At 46.3% G+C, this 18,735-nt stretch overlaps 1 protein-coding gene and 1 pseudogene across 1 annotated transcript; one reads left to right on the plus strand and one right to left on the minus strand.

Annotated features, from left to right (window-relative positions):
• Nucleotides 1-9,673, minus strand: part of LOC100989247 (large ribosomal subunit protein uL30-like) — a 172,204-nt pseudogene extending 162,531 nt beyond the window's left edge.
• CYP1B1 (cytochrome P450 family 1 subfamily B member 1) lies at nucleotides 8,848-18,083 on the plus strand. The gene is made up of 3 exons (XM_008970893.5): nucleotides 8,848-9,814; nucleotides 10,205-11,248; nucleotides 14,286-18,083. Exons 2-3 carry the CDS (start codon nucleotides 10,206-10,208, stop codon nucleotides 14,872-14,874), a joined length of 1,632 nt encoding a protein of 543 aa, XP_008969141.4. The 5' UTR covers nucleotides 8,848-9,814; nucleotide 10,205; the 3' UTR covers nucleotides 14,875-18,083.
• The last annotated feature ends 652 nt before the right edge of the window (nucleotides 18,084-18,735 follow it).

Consider the following 18,735-nt stretch of genomic DNA (forward strand, 5'->3'; position numbering starts at 1 on the left):
CCCGACCTCTTATCTCTGCGCCCAATCCCTTATTTCCACGCCCCAACCTCTTATATCTGTGCCCCAATCCCTTATTTCCATGCCCCAACCTCTTATCTCTGCGCCCCAATCCCTTATTTCCGCACTCCAACCTCTTATATCTCTGTGCCCCAATCCCTTATTTCCACACCCCAACCTCTTATCTCTGCGCCCCCATCCCTTATTTCCGTGCCCCAACCTCTTCTCTGTGCCCCAACCCCTTATTTCCATGCCCCAACCCCTTTCCCGCTTTTCTGGAAGGTAAGAACCCCCAAACCCCTTCCCTCCATGTCTCTACTCTCTCTTTTCTCTAGGCTTGCTTCCTTCACTATGGGCAACCTTCCACCCTCCATTCCTCCTTCTTCTCCCTTAGCCTGTGTCCTCAAAAACTTAAAACCTCTTCAACTCTCACCTGAATTAAAATCTAAGCATCTTATTCTCTTCTGCAATGCCGCTTGACCCCAATACAAACTCAACAGTAGTTCCAAATAGCCGGAAAACGGTACTTTCAATTTTTCCATCCTACAAGATCTAAATAATTCTTGTTGTAAAATGGGCAAATGGTCTGAGGTGCCTGACATCCAGGCATTCTTTTACACATTGGTCCCTCTCTAGTCTCTGTTCCCAATGCAACTCATCCCAAATCTTCCTTCTTTCCCTCCCACCTGTCCCCTCAGTCCCAACCCCAAGCGTCGCTGAGTCTTTCTAATCTTCCTTTTCTACAGACCCATCTGACCTCTCCCCTCTTCCCCAGGCTGCTCCTCGCCAGGCCGAGCTAGGTCCCAATTCTTCCTCAGCCTCCACTCCTCCACTCTATAATCCTTTTATCACCTCCCCTCCTCACACCTGGTCCGGCTTACAGTTTCGTTCTGTGACTAGCCCTCCCCCACCTGCCCAGCAATTTACTCTTAAAAAGGTGGCTGGAGCTAAAGGCATAGTCAAGGTTAATGCTCCTTTTTCTTTATCCCAAATTAGATAGCGTTTAGGCTCTTTTTCATCAAATATAAAAATCCAGCCCAGTTCGTGACTCCTTTGGCAGCAGCCCTGAGACACTTTACAGCCCTAGACCCTAAAAGGTCAAAAGGCCGTCTTATTCTCAATATACATTTTATTACCCAATCTGCTCCCGACATTAAATAAAACTCCAAAAATTAAATTCCAGCCCTCAAACCCCACAACAGGACTTAATTAACCTCGCCTTCAAGGTGTACAATAATAGAAAAAAGTTGCAATTCCTTGCCTCCACTGTGATACAAACCCCAGCCACATCTCCAGCACACAAGAACTTCCAAACGCCTGAACCGCAGCGGCCAGGCGTTCCTCCAGAACCTCCTCCCCCAGGAGCTTGCTACAAGTGCCAGAAATCTGGCCACCAGGCCAAGGAATGCCCGCAGCCCAGGATTCCTCCTAAGCCGTGTCCCATCTGTGCGGGACCCCACTGGAAATCGGACTGTCCAACTCACCTGGCAGCCACTCCCAGAGCCCCTGGAACTCTGGTCCAAGGCTCTCTGACTGCTTCCCAGATCTTCTTGGCTTAGCGGCTGAAGGCTGATGCTGCCCGACTGCCTCGGAAGCCCCCTAGACCATCACAGACGCCGAGCTTCGCGTAACTCTCACAGTGGAAAGTAAGTCCGTCCCCTTCTTAATCAATACGGAGGCTACCCGCTCCACATTACCTTCTTTTCAAGGGCCTGTTTCCCTTGCCTCCATAACTGTTGTGGGTATTGACAGCCAGGCTTCTAAACCTCTTAAAACTCCCAAACTCTGGTGGCAACTGAAGACAATACTCTTTTAAGCACTCATTTTAGTTATCCCCACCTGCCCAATTCCCTTATTAGGGCGAGCCACTTTAACTAAATTATCTGCTTCCCTGACTATTCCTGGATTACAGCTACATCTCATTGCTGCCCTTCTTCCCAATCCAAAGCCTCCTTTGCGTCCTCCTCTTGTATTCCCCCACCTTAACCCACAAATATAAGATACCTCTACTCCCTCCTTGGTGACCGATCATGCATCCCTTACCATCTCATTAAAACCTAATCACCCTTACCCCGATTAATGCCAATAGCCCATCCCACAGCATGCTTTGAAAGGGTTAAAGCCTGTTATCACTTGCCTGCTACAGCATGGCCTTTTAAAGCCTATAAACTCTCCTTACCATTCCCCCATTTTACCTGTCCTAAAACCAGGCAAGCCTTACAAGTTAGTTCAGGATCTATGCCTTATCAACCAAATTGTTTTGCCTATCCACCCCATGGTGCCAAACCCATATACTCTCCTATCCTCAATACCTCCCTCCACAATCCATTATTCTGTTTTGGATCTCAAACATGCTTTCTTTACTATTCCTTTGAACCCGTCATCCCAGCCTCTCTTTGCTTTCACTTGGACTGACCCTGACACCCATTAGGCTCAGCAAATTACCTGGGCTGTACTGCCGCAAGGCTTCACAGACAGCCCCCATTACTTCAGTCAAGCCCAAATTTCATCCTCATCTGTTACCTATCTCAGCATAATTCTCATAAAAACACATGTGCTTTCCCTGCTGATCGTGTCCGATTAATCTCCCAAACCTCAATCCCTTACAAAACAACAATGCCTTTCCTTCCTAGGCATGGTTAGTGCGGTCAGAATTCTTACACAAGAGCCAGGACTGCACCCTGTAGCCTTCCTATGCAAACAACTTGACCTTACTGTTTTAGCCTAGCCATCATGTCTCCATGCAGCGGCTGCCGCCGCCCTAATACTTTTAGAGGCCCTAAAAATCACAAACTATGCTCAACTCACTCTCTACATTTCTCATAACTTCCAAAATCTATTTTCTTCCTCACACCTGATGCATATACTTTCTGCTCCCCGGCTCCTTCAGCTGTACTCACTCTTTGTTAAGTCCCACAATTACTATTGTTCCTGGCCGGGACTTCAATCCGGCCTCCCACATTATTCCTGATACCACACCTGACCCCCATGACTGTATCTCTCTGATCCACCTGACATTCACCCCATTTCCCCATATTTCCTTCTTTCCTGTTCCTCACCCTGATCACGCTTGATTTATTGATGGCAGTTCCACCAGGCCTAATCGCCACACACCAGCAAAGGCAGGCTATGCTATAGTACAAGCCACTAGCCCGCCTCTTAGAACCTCTCATTTCCTTTCTATCATGGAAATCTATCCTCAAGGAAATAACTTCTCAGTGTTCCCTCTGCTATTCTACTACTCCTCAGGGATTATTCAGGCCCCCTTCCTTCCCTACACATCAAGCTTGAGGATTTGCCGCCCCCCTCCCCAGGACTGGCAAATTAGCTTTACTCAACATGTCCCAATTCAGGAAACTAAAATACCTCTTAGTCTAAATAGACACTTTCACTGGATAGGTAGAGTCCTTTCCTACAGGGTCTGAGAAGGCCACCGCAGTCATTTCATCCCTTCTGTCAGACATAATTCCTCAGTTTAGCCTTCCCACCTCTGTACAGTCTGATAACAGACCAGCCTTTATTAGTCAAATCAGCCAAGCAGTTTTTCAGGCTCTTAGTATTCAGTGAAACCTTTATATCCCTTATGGTCCTCCGTCTTCAGGAAAAGTAGAACGGACTAAAGGTCTTTTAAAAACACACCTCACCAAGCTCAGCTACCAACTTAAAAAGGACTGGACAATACTTTTACGACTTTCCTTTCTCAGAAGTCAGACCTGTCCTCAGAATGCTACAAGGTACAGCCCATTTGAGCTCCTGTATAGACGCTCCTTTTTATTAGGCCCCAGTCTCATTCCAGACACCAGACCAACTTAGACTGTGCCCCAAAAAAACTTCTCATGCCTATTATCTTCTGTCTAGTCATACTCCTATTCACTGTTCTCAACTACTCATACACGCCCTGCTCTTATTTACACTGCCGGTTTACGCTGTTTCTCCAAGCCATCACAGCTGGTATCTCCTGGTGCTATCCCCAAACTGCCACTCTCAACTCTTGAAGTAAATAAATAATCTTTGCTGGCAGGACTATGCTGAATCTCCTTAGGCACTCTCTAATCAGATGTCCTGAGTTGTCCCAATTCTTAGACCTTTTATACCTGTTTTTCTCCTACTCTTATTCCATTTAGTTTCTCAATTCATACAAAACTGTATCCAGGCCATCACCAATAATTCTAAATGACAAATGTTCCTTCTAACAACCCCACAATATCACCCCTTACCACAAAATCTTCCTTCAGCTTAATCTCTCCCACTCTAGGTTCCCACGCCGCCCCTAATCCCGCTGAAGCAGCCCTGAGAAACATCGCCCATTATCTCTCCATACCACCCCTAAAAATTTTCGCTGTCCCAACACTTTACCACTATTTAGTTTTATTTTTCTTATTAATATAAGAAGACAGGAATGTCAGCCCTCTGAGCCCAAGCAAAGCCATCATATCCCTTGTGACCTGCACGTACACATCCAGATCGCCGGTTCCTGCCTTAACTGATGACATTCCACCACAAAAGAAGTGAAAATGGCCTGTTCCTGCCTTAACTGATGACATTTTCTTGTGAAATTCCTTCTCCTGGCTCATCCTGGCTCAAAAGCTCCCCCATTGAGTACCTTGTGACCCCCACTCCTGCCCGCCAGAGAACAACCCCCCTTTTTCCTTTACCTACCCAAATCCTATAAAACCGCCCCACCCCTGTCTCCCTTGGCTGACTTTCTTTTCGGACTCAGCCCACCTGCACCCAGGTGATTAAAAGCTTTATTGCTCACACAAAGCCTGTTTGGTGGTCTCTTCACACGGACGCGCATGAAATGTATAATGCTTTGTCAGCTCCAAATCATACCCTCAACTTTCCATTTTACATCTCCGAAATCTGGATGTATCTTAGAGTCGATGATGCAATTATAATTGGTAGCTTCCTTTCTTTATGTTAGTACATAAAAATAAGGGTGCATCCTACAAATGATGGCTTCTGAGATTAGATAAAATACCTTTCTATTAGCTCTGTGGTTCTCTGCCTGTGTATTGCCAGGAGGAAGGAAGTGGAGCGTTTCAGGTGAGGCACAGGGTTTTGGTATCAATTCCTAAGATTCCTTTCATGGTCCAGCCCATGGTGTGCATTATCCTACAGTTCCTCCCTCTATCGCACCCTCAGCCACTTGGTGTGTCTCCTTATTTCTGCTCCTCTTGCCTACCAGCATGTGCCTGATGACTGAATCCTGCCCACCCAAATGTCAAGAGCCTACCAGAGATGGCTTATTCTCCTCCACTCTCCTCAATGCCTGTGGGTATGTGTGTTTGGAGATGACTGGAAAAGCACAGTGGCTACCCATTAAACTGACTTAGGGGTCACACTAGAGAGGAAGACCATGAAGAAAACTGAGTTCCAGCCTGACAGCAGAAGGGCAGAGCTTTCTGGGCTACTGGCTCTAAGGGCAATGCATGTATCTGCTGATTTAAAATAATAATAACAATAATGGCTTTGGGTTTCCTTAGGTTATCCTCCAACCCAAAGAAACCAGTGGGCAGACATGTATACATGGAGTGGACTGGGTCAGCTCTTTGGCTTCCTAGCATGTTCTGCCATCTCTTTTTTTCTGATGACAGAACAAGCCCTTGCCCACAGGATAAAAACCTGATGCCAGCCTGGCCCCCTGGAGTCCTTCTAGGACCCTGGAAGAGAGCTGTTCTCTGTCTCTTTGTTTTGTTAATTTTAAGCTGCTTCCTTGCCATGCAAAGAGAGAAAGCCCAAGCAAAGACCAGCATAGGCAGAGAGCCGGTAGAGCGGCCTGGGTCCTTGCATCCTGTGAAGCATCACAGTTATCCTTCTCTGCACATGGGCCAGTGCATTCCTGTTCTGCTTAAACAAGCTTAAGTTGTTCCTTCGAATCAATACAATATAAGATATTTTAAACCTCTCTCTACTTTAAACTATCCCTCTAGCTTAGCTGTTCTTTTTGAAAGTTATTTGCAACAAACAACTCAAGTTTGAGATTTGGGAGGGCAGAATGCCCATATTCTGTGTTGATTGAAAGGAGATTCCTGGGCCTTAGGTCCCTGCTTTGGTTGAGAAGTTGTGATGATAATTAAAGAGCCTGCATAGATTCTCACTAGAGGCAGGGCTCTGCTTTGAGTTGGGTCGGGGTGCCAACAGGCTGCTCTGGATTTATCCAAAGTCCTTATCAGGGTACCGGATGGGGCATTCAATGAAGTTTGCACCATAAAGCCCTAAGAACTCCAGGCTTGAAGATTCTCTGCAAAAAGTGTTACCATAGCCAGTCATTTTGGTTTGCCATAACTGATAAGGGCTTATCTTTCTGACAGCACTTACCAACCTGGTTCCTCTGATTTTTGAGTCATGTCCTAGAAAAAGAGCTGAGCCCAAGGAACTACAGCTTGGAGGATATATCTGATCTATCTGCGATGGCAGGAAAGCGTGCATCTAGTTGATCTAAAAACTAGATGGCATTATTGAGGAGTTGGACAGGAGGTCTTAGGAACAACCCCGTTTTATACTTTTTAAAAATAGGAATTTACTTAAAGGCAACTTCCATCTGCTCTCATTCTGGCAGAGGTATTGTGATAAAGGCATTCAGGAATGTCAACAGCTCAGGATTGGCATTAGTTCATAGATAATTCCCGTCTACTAAATTAAAGTCTATGAGAGATTGATGCATGCACCAGAGTCTTGAATTATTAGGCAAGGATCTTGCTAAAGCTGGACATGGGAAGGTTGCTATGAAACTCATTTCAAAGGCTATGTAGGCCAACTCACCTCTGGGAAACCAATGCTTATTATTAAACCAATGCAACTGCTCAAAAACTAAAACTCCATCACTATCTAAGTTCCCCATCATGGTGTGTGAAATCATTTCCAGAAAACTTTTCAAAAGATACCGGATAAAAGGCATCACAGGCCGGGCACGGTGGCTCATGCCTGTAATCCCAGCACTTTGGGAGGCCCAGGCTGGTGGATCACCTGAGGTCAGGAGTTTGAGACCAGCCTGGCCAGCATGGTGAAACCCCATTTCTACTAGAAAAATACAAAAATTAGCCGGGTGTGGTTGTGCGCACCTGTAATCCCAGCTACTTGGGAGGCTGAGCCAGGAGAACCTGGCAGGCGGAGGTTGCAGTGAGCCGAGATCACGCCATTGCACTGCGGCCCAGGTGACAGAGTGAGACTCCATCTCAAAAATAAAAATAAAATAAAAATAAAAATAAAAAAAGCCATCACGAAAAGACATTTCTTTATCAGGTCAGCAAATTGATTGCTGGTTTCAATCTCTCAAGAAGTCAGATTCTCTTCAGACACTCCTTTGTGTTTCTTTACAATGTAATCAGCCATTCCAGGGTCAGCTATGAGGCACACTCCCCTGGCCTCCCTCATAAGCAATTTAATTGCAAAGGGTTAGCATACTGTTTCTTCTCTGCTATTTTCAGAATTCTCAATTATGAAAACAAAAACAATAATTAAAAAGTTCTTCCAGCTGATTTTTTTAATTTTTTTGAGACGGAGTCTCACTTAAACTCTGCTGCCCAGGCTGTAGTGCAGTGGTGCAATCTCTGCTCACTGCAACCTCTGCCTCCCACGTTCAACCAATTCTGCTGCCTTCCCCCCTGATCCCCGAGTAGCTGGGATTACAGGTGTGCACCACCACGTCCGGCTAACTTTTGTATTTTTAGTAGATGGGGTTTCGCCATGTTGGCCAGGCTGGTCTCGAACTCCTGACCTCAAGTGATCCGCCCGCTTGGGCCTCCCAAAGTGCTGGGATTACGGGCGTGAGCCACTGTGCCTAGCCCCACGTGCATTTTTTTTTTAAGGGAGGCAGGAAAGAAGGCATTTGGGCCTCTTATCTGCAATTTTCTTCCGTGTAAACTTATGTGAAGGATCTGGAGTGGGACTTGGTGGCTTCAAGCCCTGGCTCCACTTCTTGATGGCTGCGCGACCTGGGTTAAGTCACGCAACCTCTCTGAACCCTAGTTTATTCATCTGCAAACAGGTCAATAATAGCACGAGATTCGCAGCGCGAGTGGAGCTCAAAGTGCAGGGTTGTCCCTGGTGAACCTATCACTTTTATATTTATCCTTTGATGAAGCCAGTACAATTCCTACCTGGTTAACTAGATACATCCCACCTCTTCCCTCGAGTTCGCCCTTCCCCCCGCCTCGTGAAGTCCTTGTTCTCTTAGCTGTCTTGAAAATCCTATGCATCAGCATGTAGGAAAGGGCGCGCCAGGCGGGGGAAGCCACCCCCGCCCGAGCGCCTCCGGCTTCCCTTATAAAGGGAGCGCCCCCTTCGCGACCGCAAGCGCGCCCAGGAAGACCACAGAGCCGCCGGTGCGCGGCGAGGTGGCGATACGCGCCCGGGCTCGGCCTGCGGGTGGTGGCCCAAGCGTCCGCCTCGCTGGCCTGGCAGGCGCGACTGTGCGTGCGCAGCCGAGGGTGGTGGCGGCCGGCACCCCACGCCAAGGGTGGTGGTGGCCGGCACCCCACCCTCGGCCACCGCCTCCGCGTGTCAGGTGCCGTGAGAAGCGCGGGAGGGGCCGCCGCAGGCAGCGCCCAGGGATATGACTGGAGCCGACTTTCCAGAAGCGGCGCACGCAAAGCCCAGCTCCGCACGCAAAGGGGAGGCGACAGCAGAAACTTTTCAACCCGATAAAGTTCGCCGGAGCGCGGAGATTCGCCTCCTCCCGCCACTCTCCGCCCCGCTCGGGTCCCGCCCCGCTAGCTCCCCCAGGCCCCCCCAGTCGCCCCAGCTTGGCTCCCCGCCCTGCGCCAACGGCTTCCATCGCAGCCTGGGCGGCCCCGCGCCCACCAGCGGGCGGCGCCACCTGGAGTGGCCTCTACGCGGGAAATCTCAGGGCCAGCTGCGCCCCAGGAGCCTTTGTGTGCCCAAGCACTGTCGGGGCCCCGGGGCGGGGGAGCGGCTACTTTTAGGGATTCTTGATCTCGCCGCAAGAACTGGAAAAAATTTAGCACGCCAAAGAGCCTCCACTGAGGTGGCAATTTGTTTGCGAGAACCTAAGATAAAATTTAAACAACCAACCAGGGGCGCTGTGAGGCAAACCGCTGCCACTACACTGGCTTTCCGGGAAGCAAGCTCAAGTCGCGGAGAGGGAAGGGAGGTCGTGCGCTCGGGGCGGGGCGCGCTCCCAAGTCGAGCGCAGCGGCCGGGGCAGGTTGTACCGAGCGTGGTTCTGGGGACACCGTGCGGCCTCGATTGGAGGTGGCTGTGATGAAGCGCGGTTACCGCACAATGGAAACGTGGGCACCTCCGCTCCCATGAAAGCCTGCTGGTAGAGCTCGGAGGCCAGCCGGTGCGCCTGGACGGGAGTCCGGGTCAAAGCGGCCTGGTGTGCGGCGCGCCCCGCCCCCCGCAGGCCCCGCCCTGCCAGGTCGCGCTGCCCTCCTTCTACCCAGTCCTTAAAACCCGGAGGAGCGGGATGGCGCGCTTTGACTCTGGAGTGGGAGTGGGAGCGAGCGCTTCTGCGACGCCAGTTGTGAGAGCCGCAAGGGCATGGGAATTGACGCCACTCACCGACCCCCGGTCTCAATCTCAACGCTGTGAGGAAACCTCGACTTTGCCAGTTCCCCAAGTGCAGCGGGGCTCGGCGAGCGAGGCACCTTTCTCCGTCCCCATCCCAATCCAAGCGCTCCTGGCACTGACGACGCCAAGAGGCTCGAGTGGGAGTTAAAGCTTCCAGTGAGGGCAGCAGGTGTCCTGGCCGGGCCTGCGGGTTCCTGTTGACGTCTTGCCCTAGGCAAAGGTCCCAGTTCCTTCTCGGAGCCGGCTGTCCCGCGCCACTGGAAACCGCACCTCCCCGCAGGTCAGTCTGTCTGCCGAGCCGCTGCCCGGCGACCTCTTCAGATGGATTATTGCAGGTAGCGGGTGGCGTGGTAGGTACTTTAAAGGAAATCAAGCGCCACCGCCTCGATGCCCGCAGCGTTGTCCCCAAATTGCAGGAACCGTTACGCGCCTTGCGGGGAGGGGAAGGGTTTGGCGCTGGGTTACAGCGAGGTGGAAACACGCCCCTTCTCTTCTCCAAGGGAGAGTGGGTTGGGGATGGGAAGGGGCGTCTTCGGCCATTTCTCCAGAGAGTCAGCTCCGACCTCTCCACCCAACGGCACTCAGTCCCCAGAGGCTGAGGTAGGGGCGTGGGGCGCCCGCTCCTGTCTCTGCACCCCTGAGTGTCACGCCTTCTCCTTTCTGTCCCTAGCATGGGCACCAGCCTCAGCCCGAACGACCCTTGGCCGCTAAACCCGCTGTCCATCCAGCAGACCACGCTCCTGCTACTCCTGTCGGTGCTGGCCACTGTGCATGTGGGCCAGCGGCTGCTGAGGCAACGGAGGCGGCAGCTCGGGTCCGCGCCCCCGGGCCCGTTTGCGTGGCCACTGATCGGAAACGCGGCGGCGGTGGGCCAGGCGGCTCACCTCTCGTTCGCTCGCCTGGCGCGGCGCTACGGCGACGTTTTCCAGATCCGCCTGGGCAGCTGCCCCATAGTGGTGCTGAATGGCGAGCGCGCCATCCACCAGGCCCTGGTGCAGCAGGGCTCGGCCTTCGCCGACCGGCCGTCCTTCGCCTCCTTCCGTGTGGTGTCCGGCGGCCGCAGCATGGCTTTCGGCCACTACTCGGAGCACTGGAAGGTGCAGCGGCGCGCAGCCCACAGCATGATGCGCAACTTCTTCACGCGCCAGCCGCGCAGCCGCCAAGTCCTCGAGGGCCACGTGCTGAGCGAGGCGCGCGAGCTGGTGGCGCTGCTGGTGCGCGGCAGCGCGGACGGCGCCTTCCTCGACCCGAGGCCGCTGACCGTCGTGGCCGTGGCCAACGTCATGAGTGCCGTGTGTTTCGGCTGCCGCTACAGCCACGACGACCCCGAGTTCCGTGAGCTGCTCAGCCACAACGAAGAGTTCGGGCGCACGGTGGGCGCGGGCAGCCTGGTGGACGTGATGCCCTGGCTGCAGTACTTCCCCAACCCGGTGCGCACCGTTTTCCGCGAATTCGAGCAGCTCAACCGCAACTTCAGCAACTTCATCCTGGACAAGTTCTTGAGGCACTGCGAAAGCCTTCGGCCCGGGGCCGCCCCCCGCGACATGATGGACGCCTTTATCCTCTCTGCGGAAAAGAAGGCGGCCGGGGACTCGGACGATGGTGGCGCGCGGCTGGATTTGGAGAACGTACCGGCCACTGTCAGTGACATCTTCGGCGCCAGCCAGGACACCCTGTCCACCGCGCTGCAGTGGCTGCTCCTCCTCTTCACCAGGTAAAGCCTCTGGGAGGCGTGGGCCAGGTCTTTTCTCCTCTGAAAAAGGCGGAGTAGAGACAGAATATGCTGAGTTTGCAAGCAGCGCCCCGGGTTTGGGGTTTCGCTCCAGGTCCCCACCCCTCAAAACCAAGATCGCGTCGGTAAAGGGACTGACAGTGAGGGCTGAGACACGCGCACGCGCCCCACCCAGCGGTGCCCCGACCCCTTCGGTCTCCTATCTTGTCTCTATCCTCCCCTCCCCTGCTTGCGAGTGAGAACACATTTGCAAAGACCCCTCCACCCCCTCGGAAAAACAAGAGTTTTTAAGTGCTTGGAGATGAGCCCTGATATCTCTCTCCCTGGCGCAGTACAAGCAGAACTGGAATAGTTCCGAAAGAAAAGGTAATGTCATAAATATGTTAAACACAGCAGCCTCTCCTAGGCTAGTCCTCGGCGTGGATCCGAGGCCGCCCAGCCCTGGCGCTAAAAGCGGGCCGCCCGTCAGGGCTTTGTTCCAGGCCAAGGAAGCCCATGGAGGCCGGGCCAGCCGACAGGTAACCCGCACAGAAACTTTCAGAAGGCGGCCACAACTAGAGGGCAGTGCTAGGTTTATAAAACCTCCGCACTAGGAGTTTGAGAAATGCCGGGGTAGAAGACAAGAAGCAGTCACTTTTACGAGTGCAGAGTAGCATTCAGAAAGGCAGATGGGATATCCAGGAGGCGCCTGCAGACGTTTCTGGCCCCTGCGCTTGGCTCAGTTAGCGGACCCCCTGATGCCCACGCTGGTCTCTACTAAGCACGGATTCAACAGGTTCCTGGTGTCGGGTTGCCAGATTTGGCAAAAGAAAAGTAAGTTTCACACGGGAATACTTACACTAAAAGATTAGCCCTTGTTGATCTGAAATCCATATTTAACTGGGCGGCCTGTAGTATTTACTGTGGAAACACTATCCCTAGGGGCAAATGTTTCGCAAGGCAAATCTTCATTGCCGAAGAGACCAGAAATCCTGGTTTTGTGTCATTTCTTGGAGCACAAGTGAGCAGTTGGAGATGCTGAATCTGCAGGCGCCACAGAAAGGTGTTTGGAAGGCAGAGAATGACTCTTTTCTTATTAAAATCCACTGCAATCTATATTTCCTTAGATACTGTACAGCTACCTTCACAAACTAAAAGTTTCTGTATACTTAAAATGGCTTTTTAGTATTAAAATCATAGAAACACCCATGGTGGGTGAGGGAGAGGCAGAAATCGAATAAAGAAAAGTCAACCAGAGATCAGGGGAAAGGAAGTCCCGGAATAGGTTCCATAGGTTTTTGTGCATCCCCAAGACAGGCATTTTAACTTTTGAAACGGCCTTTGTTTTTCATTAGAACCACAATAGTTCTCCGAGTACTCCAATTAGGCGGCAAAAAGAAATAAAACAATTTGGAGGTCACTTTCAATTCAATATGCTGATACTTTTTTTTCCTTTTTAGTGAAAAGACAGTATGACAGGGCTTGGCAAATTACACGATCTGTTTTTGTATATAGGTTTTATCGACGCAGTCATGCCCATTCATTTATACATTGTCTATGGCTGCGTTCACTCTACAACACAAGGCAGAGCAGAGTAGTGCAACAAAGAGGGTTTGGTCCACAAAGTCTAAAATAGATACTCTCTGGCTCTCCCCACCATACATGTTTCTATGAAAAAAGCTGGCAGACTCCTGCAATATAATGTTGAAGAAGCGATTCTAAAAATAACTCCATTTCATCACATACGTGTATACCTTTTTTTCGGAGTTGCAAACAATCAGTTACATGTTTTTTGACTTCTAACACTTTGACTCAAGGTAGTGGACATTTCTAATCTTTTAATATTTATTTTGGTAATTTTTGATGGCTACATAGTATTTTGCCATGATTATGTATAGTTATATATAATCATTTATTGAACTTTAATGTTGGTCATTGGCCTTGATTGCATTTTTAAAATTTTTATTTTAATTTTATGTATTTACTTACCTCAGAGACAGGGTCTCACTACCTTGCCCAGGCTGGTCCCAAACTCCTGGGCTCAAGCAGTTCTCCCGCCGCTGTCTGGCAGGTAGCTGGGGCTACAGGCGTGTACCACCATGCCTGGCTAATTTTTAGAATTTTAGGTCCTGTTGTGGTTACATATTTTTGTATCTCTTAAATTATTTTCTGAAAATACATTTCTGGGCATGGATTACTGGGTTTAAAATGAGGCGGGAAGAGGTTACCTTCATGTCTCTTGCCTTGTACTAAGATTTTGTTTTTTAAAAAGATTGTATCAGTTTGTATCATCAACAGTGAATAAGTACTACAGTTTGTACCATAATTTTATGAACATTGGGTATTTGCTTTTAAATTTAAAAAATACAGTATGTAGCTTTATCCATCAGGACACCAATTATCTTTGTATAAAATGAGAACAGCATGTCTGTTGGAATTGTCCAGGGAAATGAGGGAGAAAAAAAATTTACTTTCACATTGTAACTTTCGTGGGCCCTGGGTGCTTTTGCCTTTGTAGATTCCTTATACTATAAAAAAATTAAAAATTAAATTTCATGACTACCCTGATATAAAGATGAATGCATTAAAATGATGTATGAAAATATTTTCTTCTACCTAAAAGTGAGTTTTTTTAGGTCTGAAGATTGTAAAAGACGTAAAAATATTTTCATGGGCCCCTAAAAAGTGTTGTGAGCCCTAGGCACTGTCCCTGCAGTACCCAATGGAAAAGTCGGCCTTATCCACTATTGTGCTTTTTGAGGCTGGGAAAACTTAAAGAGTTTTTTGACTTATAATGGGAAAGACAGCATTAGTCATGCAAGGCCTATTATAGGAAATATAATTCTTAAAGTCCATCTTGTAATTTAGTGAGAAATTAGGAAGCTGTTTTAGATTTTTTTCCCAGAAATATTAATTTAGTCACTGAGCTAGATAGCCTATTTAAGGAAAAGTGGAATTAAAATAAATTATAATGTGCTTTCTAGATGAAATAAGAATTTTGCTCACTTGCTTTTCTCTCTCCACATTAAACACCAAACAGGTATCCTGATGTGCAGACTCGAGTGCAGGCAGAATTGGATCAGGTCGTGGGGAGGGACCGTCTGCCTTGTATGGGTGACCAGCCCAACCTGCCCTATGTCCTGGCCTTCCTTTATGAAGCCATGCGCTTCTCCAGCTTTGTGCCTGTCACTATTCCTCATGCCACCACTGCCAACACCTCTGTCTTCGGCTACCACATTCCCAAGGACACTGTGGTTTTTGTCAACCAGTGGTCTGTGAATCATGACCCAGTGAAGTGGCCTAACCCGGAGAACTTTGATCCAGCTCGATTCTTGGACAAGGACGGCTTCATCAACAAGGACCTGACCAGCAGAGTGATGATTTTTTCAGTGGGCAAAAGGCGGTGCATCGGCGAAGAACTTTCTAAGATGCAGCTTTTTCTCTTCATCTCCATCCTGGCTCACCAGTGCAATTTCAGGGCCAACCCAAATGAGCCTGCGAAAATGAATTTCAGTTATGGTCTAACCATTAAACCCAAGTCATTTAAAGTCAATGTCACTCTCAGAGAGTCCATGGAGCTCCTTGATAGTGCTGTCCAAAAGTTACAAGCCAAGGAAACTTGCCAATAAGAAGCAAGAGGCAAGCTGAAATTTTAGAAATATTCACATCTTCGGAGATGAGGAGTAAAATTCAGTTTTTGTCCAGTTCCTCTTTTGTGCTGCTTCTCAATTAGCGTTTAAGGTGAGCATAAATCAACTGTCCATCAGGTGAGGTGTGCTCCATACCCAGCGGTTCTTCATGAGTAGTGGGCTATGCAGGAGCTTCTGGGAGATTTTTTTTAGTCAAAGACTTAAAGGGCCCAATGAATTATTATACACATACTGCATCTTGGTTATTTCTGAAGGTAGCATTCTTTGGAGTTAAAATGCACATACAGACACATACACCCAAACACTTACACCAAACTATTGAATAAAGAAGTATTTTGGTAACCAGGCCATTTTTGGTGGGAATCCAAGATTGGTCTCCCATATGCAGAAATAGACAAAAAGTATATTAAACAAAGTTTCAGAGTATACTGTTGAAGAGACAGAGACAAGTAATTTCAGTGTAAAGTGTGTGATTGAAGGTGATAAGGGAAAAGATAAAGACCAGAAATTCCCTTTTCACCTTTTCAGGAAAATAACTTAGACTCTAGTATTTATGGGTGGATTTATCCTTTTGCCTTCTGGTATACTTCCTTACTTTTAAGGATAAATCATAAAGTCAGTTGCTCAAAAAGAAATCAATAGTTGAATTAGTGAGTATAGTGGGGTTCCATGATTTATCATGAATTTTAAAGTATGCATTATTAAATTGTAAAACTCCAAGGTGATGTTGTACCTCTTTTGCTTGCCAAAGTACAGAATTTGAATTATCAGCAAAGAAAAAAAAAAAGCCAGCCAAGCTTTAAATTAGGTGACCGTAATGTACTGATTTCAGTAAGTCTCATAGGTTAAAAAAAAAAGTCACCAAATAGTGTGAAATATATTACTTAACTGTCCGTAAGCAGTATATTAGTATTATCTTGTTCAGGAAAAGGTTGAATAATATATGCCTTGTATAATATTGAAAATTGAAAAGTACAACCAATGCAACCAAGTGTGCTAAAAATGAGCTTGATTAAATCAACCACCTATTTTTGACATGGAAATGAAGCAGGGTTTTCTTCACTCAAATTTTGGTGAATCTCAAAATTAGATCCTAAGATGTGTTCTTATTTTTATAACATCTTTATTGAAATTCTATTTATAATACAGAATCTTGTTTTGAAAATAACCTAATTAATATATTAAAATTCCAAATTCATGGCATGCTTAAATTTTAACTAAATTTTAAAGCCATTCTGATTATTGAGTTCCAGTTGAAGTTAGTGGAAATCTGAACATTCTCCTGTGGAAGGCAGAGAAATCTAAGCTGTGTCTGCCCAATGAATAATGGAAAATGCCATGAATTACCTGGATGTTCTTTTTACGAGGTGACAAGAGTTGGGGACAGAACTCCCATTACAACTGACCAAGTTTCTCTTCTAGATGATTTTTTGAAAGTTAACATTAATGTCTGCTTTTTGGAAAGTCAGAATCAGAAGATAGTCTTGGAAGCTGTTTGGAAAAGACAGTGGAGATGAGGTCAGTTGTGTTTTTTAAGATGGCAATTACTTTGGTAGCTGGGAAAGCATAAAGCTCAAATGAAATGTATGCATTCACATTTAGAAAAGTGAATTGAAGTTTCAAGTTTTAAAGTTCATTGCAATTAAACTTCCAAAGAAAGTTCTACAGTGTCCTAAGTGCTAAGTGCTTATTACATTTTATTAAGCTTTTTGGAATCTTTGTACCAAAATTTTTAAAAAGGGAGTTTATGATAGTTGTGTGTATGTGTGTGTGGGGTGGGGGGGATGGTAAGAGAAAAGAGAGAAACACTGAAAAGAAGGAAAGATAGTTAAACATTTTCCCACTCATTCTGAATTAATTAATTTGGAGCACAAAATTCAAAGCATGGACATTTAGAAGAAAGATGTTTGGCATAGCAGAGTTAAATCTCAAATAGGCTATTAAAAAAGTCTACAACATAGCAGATCTGTTTTGTGGTTTGGAATATTAAAAAACTTCATGTAATTTTATTTTAAAATTTCATAGCTGTACTTCTTGAATATAAAAAATCATGCCAGTATTTTTAAAGGCATTAGAGTCAACTACACAAAGCAGGCTTGCCCAGTACATTTAAATTTTTTGGCACTTGCCATTCCAAAATATTATGCCCCACCAAGGCCGAGACAGTGAATTTGGGCTGCTGTAGCCTATTTTTTTAGATTGAGAAATGTGTAGCAGCAAAAATAATCATGAACCAATCTGGATGCCTCATTATGTCAACCAGGTCCAGATGTGCTATAATCTGTTTTTACGTATGTAGGCCCAGTCGTCATCAGATGCTTGCGGCAAAAGGAAAGCTGTGTTTATATAGAAGAAAGTAAGGTGCTTGGAGTTTACCTGGCTTATTTAATATGCTTATAACCTAGTTAAAGAAAGGAAAAGAAAACAAAAAACGAATAAAAATAACTGAATTTGGAGGCTGGAGTAATCAGATTACTGCTTTAATCAGAAAGCCTCATTGTGTTTCTACCGGAGAGAGAATGTATTTGCTGACAACCATTAAAGTCAGAAGTTTTACTCCAGTTTATTGCATTAAAGTATAATGTTTATTAAATGCTTCATTTGTATGTCAAAGCTTTGACTCTATAAGCAAATTGCTTTTTTCCAAAACAAAAAGATGTCTCAGGTTTGTTTTGTGAATTTTCTAAAAGCTTTCATGTCCCAGAACTTAGCCTTTACCTGTGAAGTATTACTACAGCCTTAATATTTTCCTAGTAGATCTATATTAGATCAAATAGTTGCAGAGCAGTATATGTTAATTTGTGTGTTTTTAGCTGTGACACAACTGTGTGATTAAAAGGTATACTTTAGTAGACATTTATAACTCAAGGATACCTTCTTATTTAATCTTTTCTCATTTTTGTACTTTATCATGAATGCTTTTAGTGTGTGCATAATAGCTACAGTGCATAGTTGTAGCCAAAGTACATTCTGGGGAAACAACATTTATATGTAGCCTTTACTGTTTGATATACCAAATTAAAAAAAAATTGTATCTCATTACTTATACTGGGACACCATTACCAAAATAATAAAAGTCACTTTCATAATCTTGTTATGAAGTTTTATGTTGTAGCAAATATAGTCTAATGTATTACTTTATTTCAACTATTACTATGGATTATTCAATTAAAATATTGCACTGTAAACATTTTATTTGTCCATTCTACATTTCAGGCCGAGGCCACATGCTTTTTTTCCCCGTAGGTTTTCATCAACCAAATTTCTAATCTCTATATTTTTGAATTTCTAAGAACCAGCAGGGAGGTTACATTTCAATCGAACAATCAAGCCAAATGAGAATTAATTTGCAATGTTGAAAGATTGAATAGATTGCGACTTTAAGTTGCTGATCGATTTCTGCTTCATCTAAAGAATGCAGTACACATTTTTCTTCCTCAGCCGCATACCAGTCCTTTCTCTATTTTCTTCTTTCATTTTTTTAAAGGTACATGTGCCTTAATAAGTGCAATTAATGTCCAATAAAATAAGATGGGTACAAGTATTCTGTCATGTACTATGTGGAAATATTTTATTGCCAATCTTTTTACTTGGTAAAAAGACTTGACTTCACAGGGCCTAGGTCATGACTCTCCAGGCCTTCACTGTGCCACACTCACAGATGACAGGGCTTGCGGTACCAAAGGCTCTTTATCTTCCAGACTACAGCTCCTATTACTGTGAAAACAGGAAAAGAAGTAAAAATTGCACAAAATGGCATTGAAACTTTGGCGTGGGAACCTCACTTTAGCAGCCAGAAGGTATGGCTATGGAGTGGTTTAAGAGAATACTCACTAGTTT

This window comes from Pan paniscus, chromosome 12, assembly GCF_029289425.2.
Source record: "Pan paniscus chromosome 12, NHGRI_mPanPan1-v2.0_pri, whole genome shotgun sequence".
In the NCBI taxonomy this organism is placed as follows: Eukaryota; Metazoa; Chordata; class Mammalia; order Primates; family Hominidae; genus Pan; species Pan paniscus.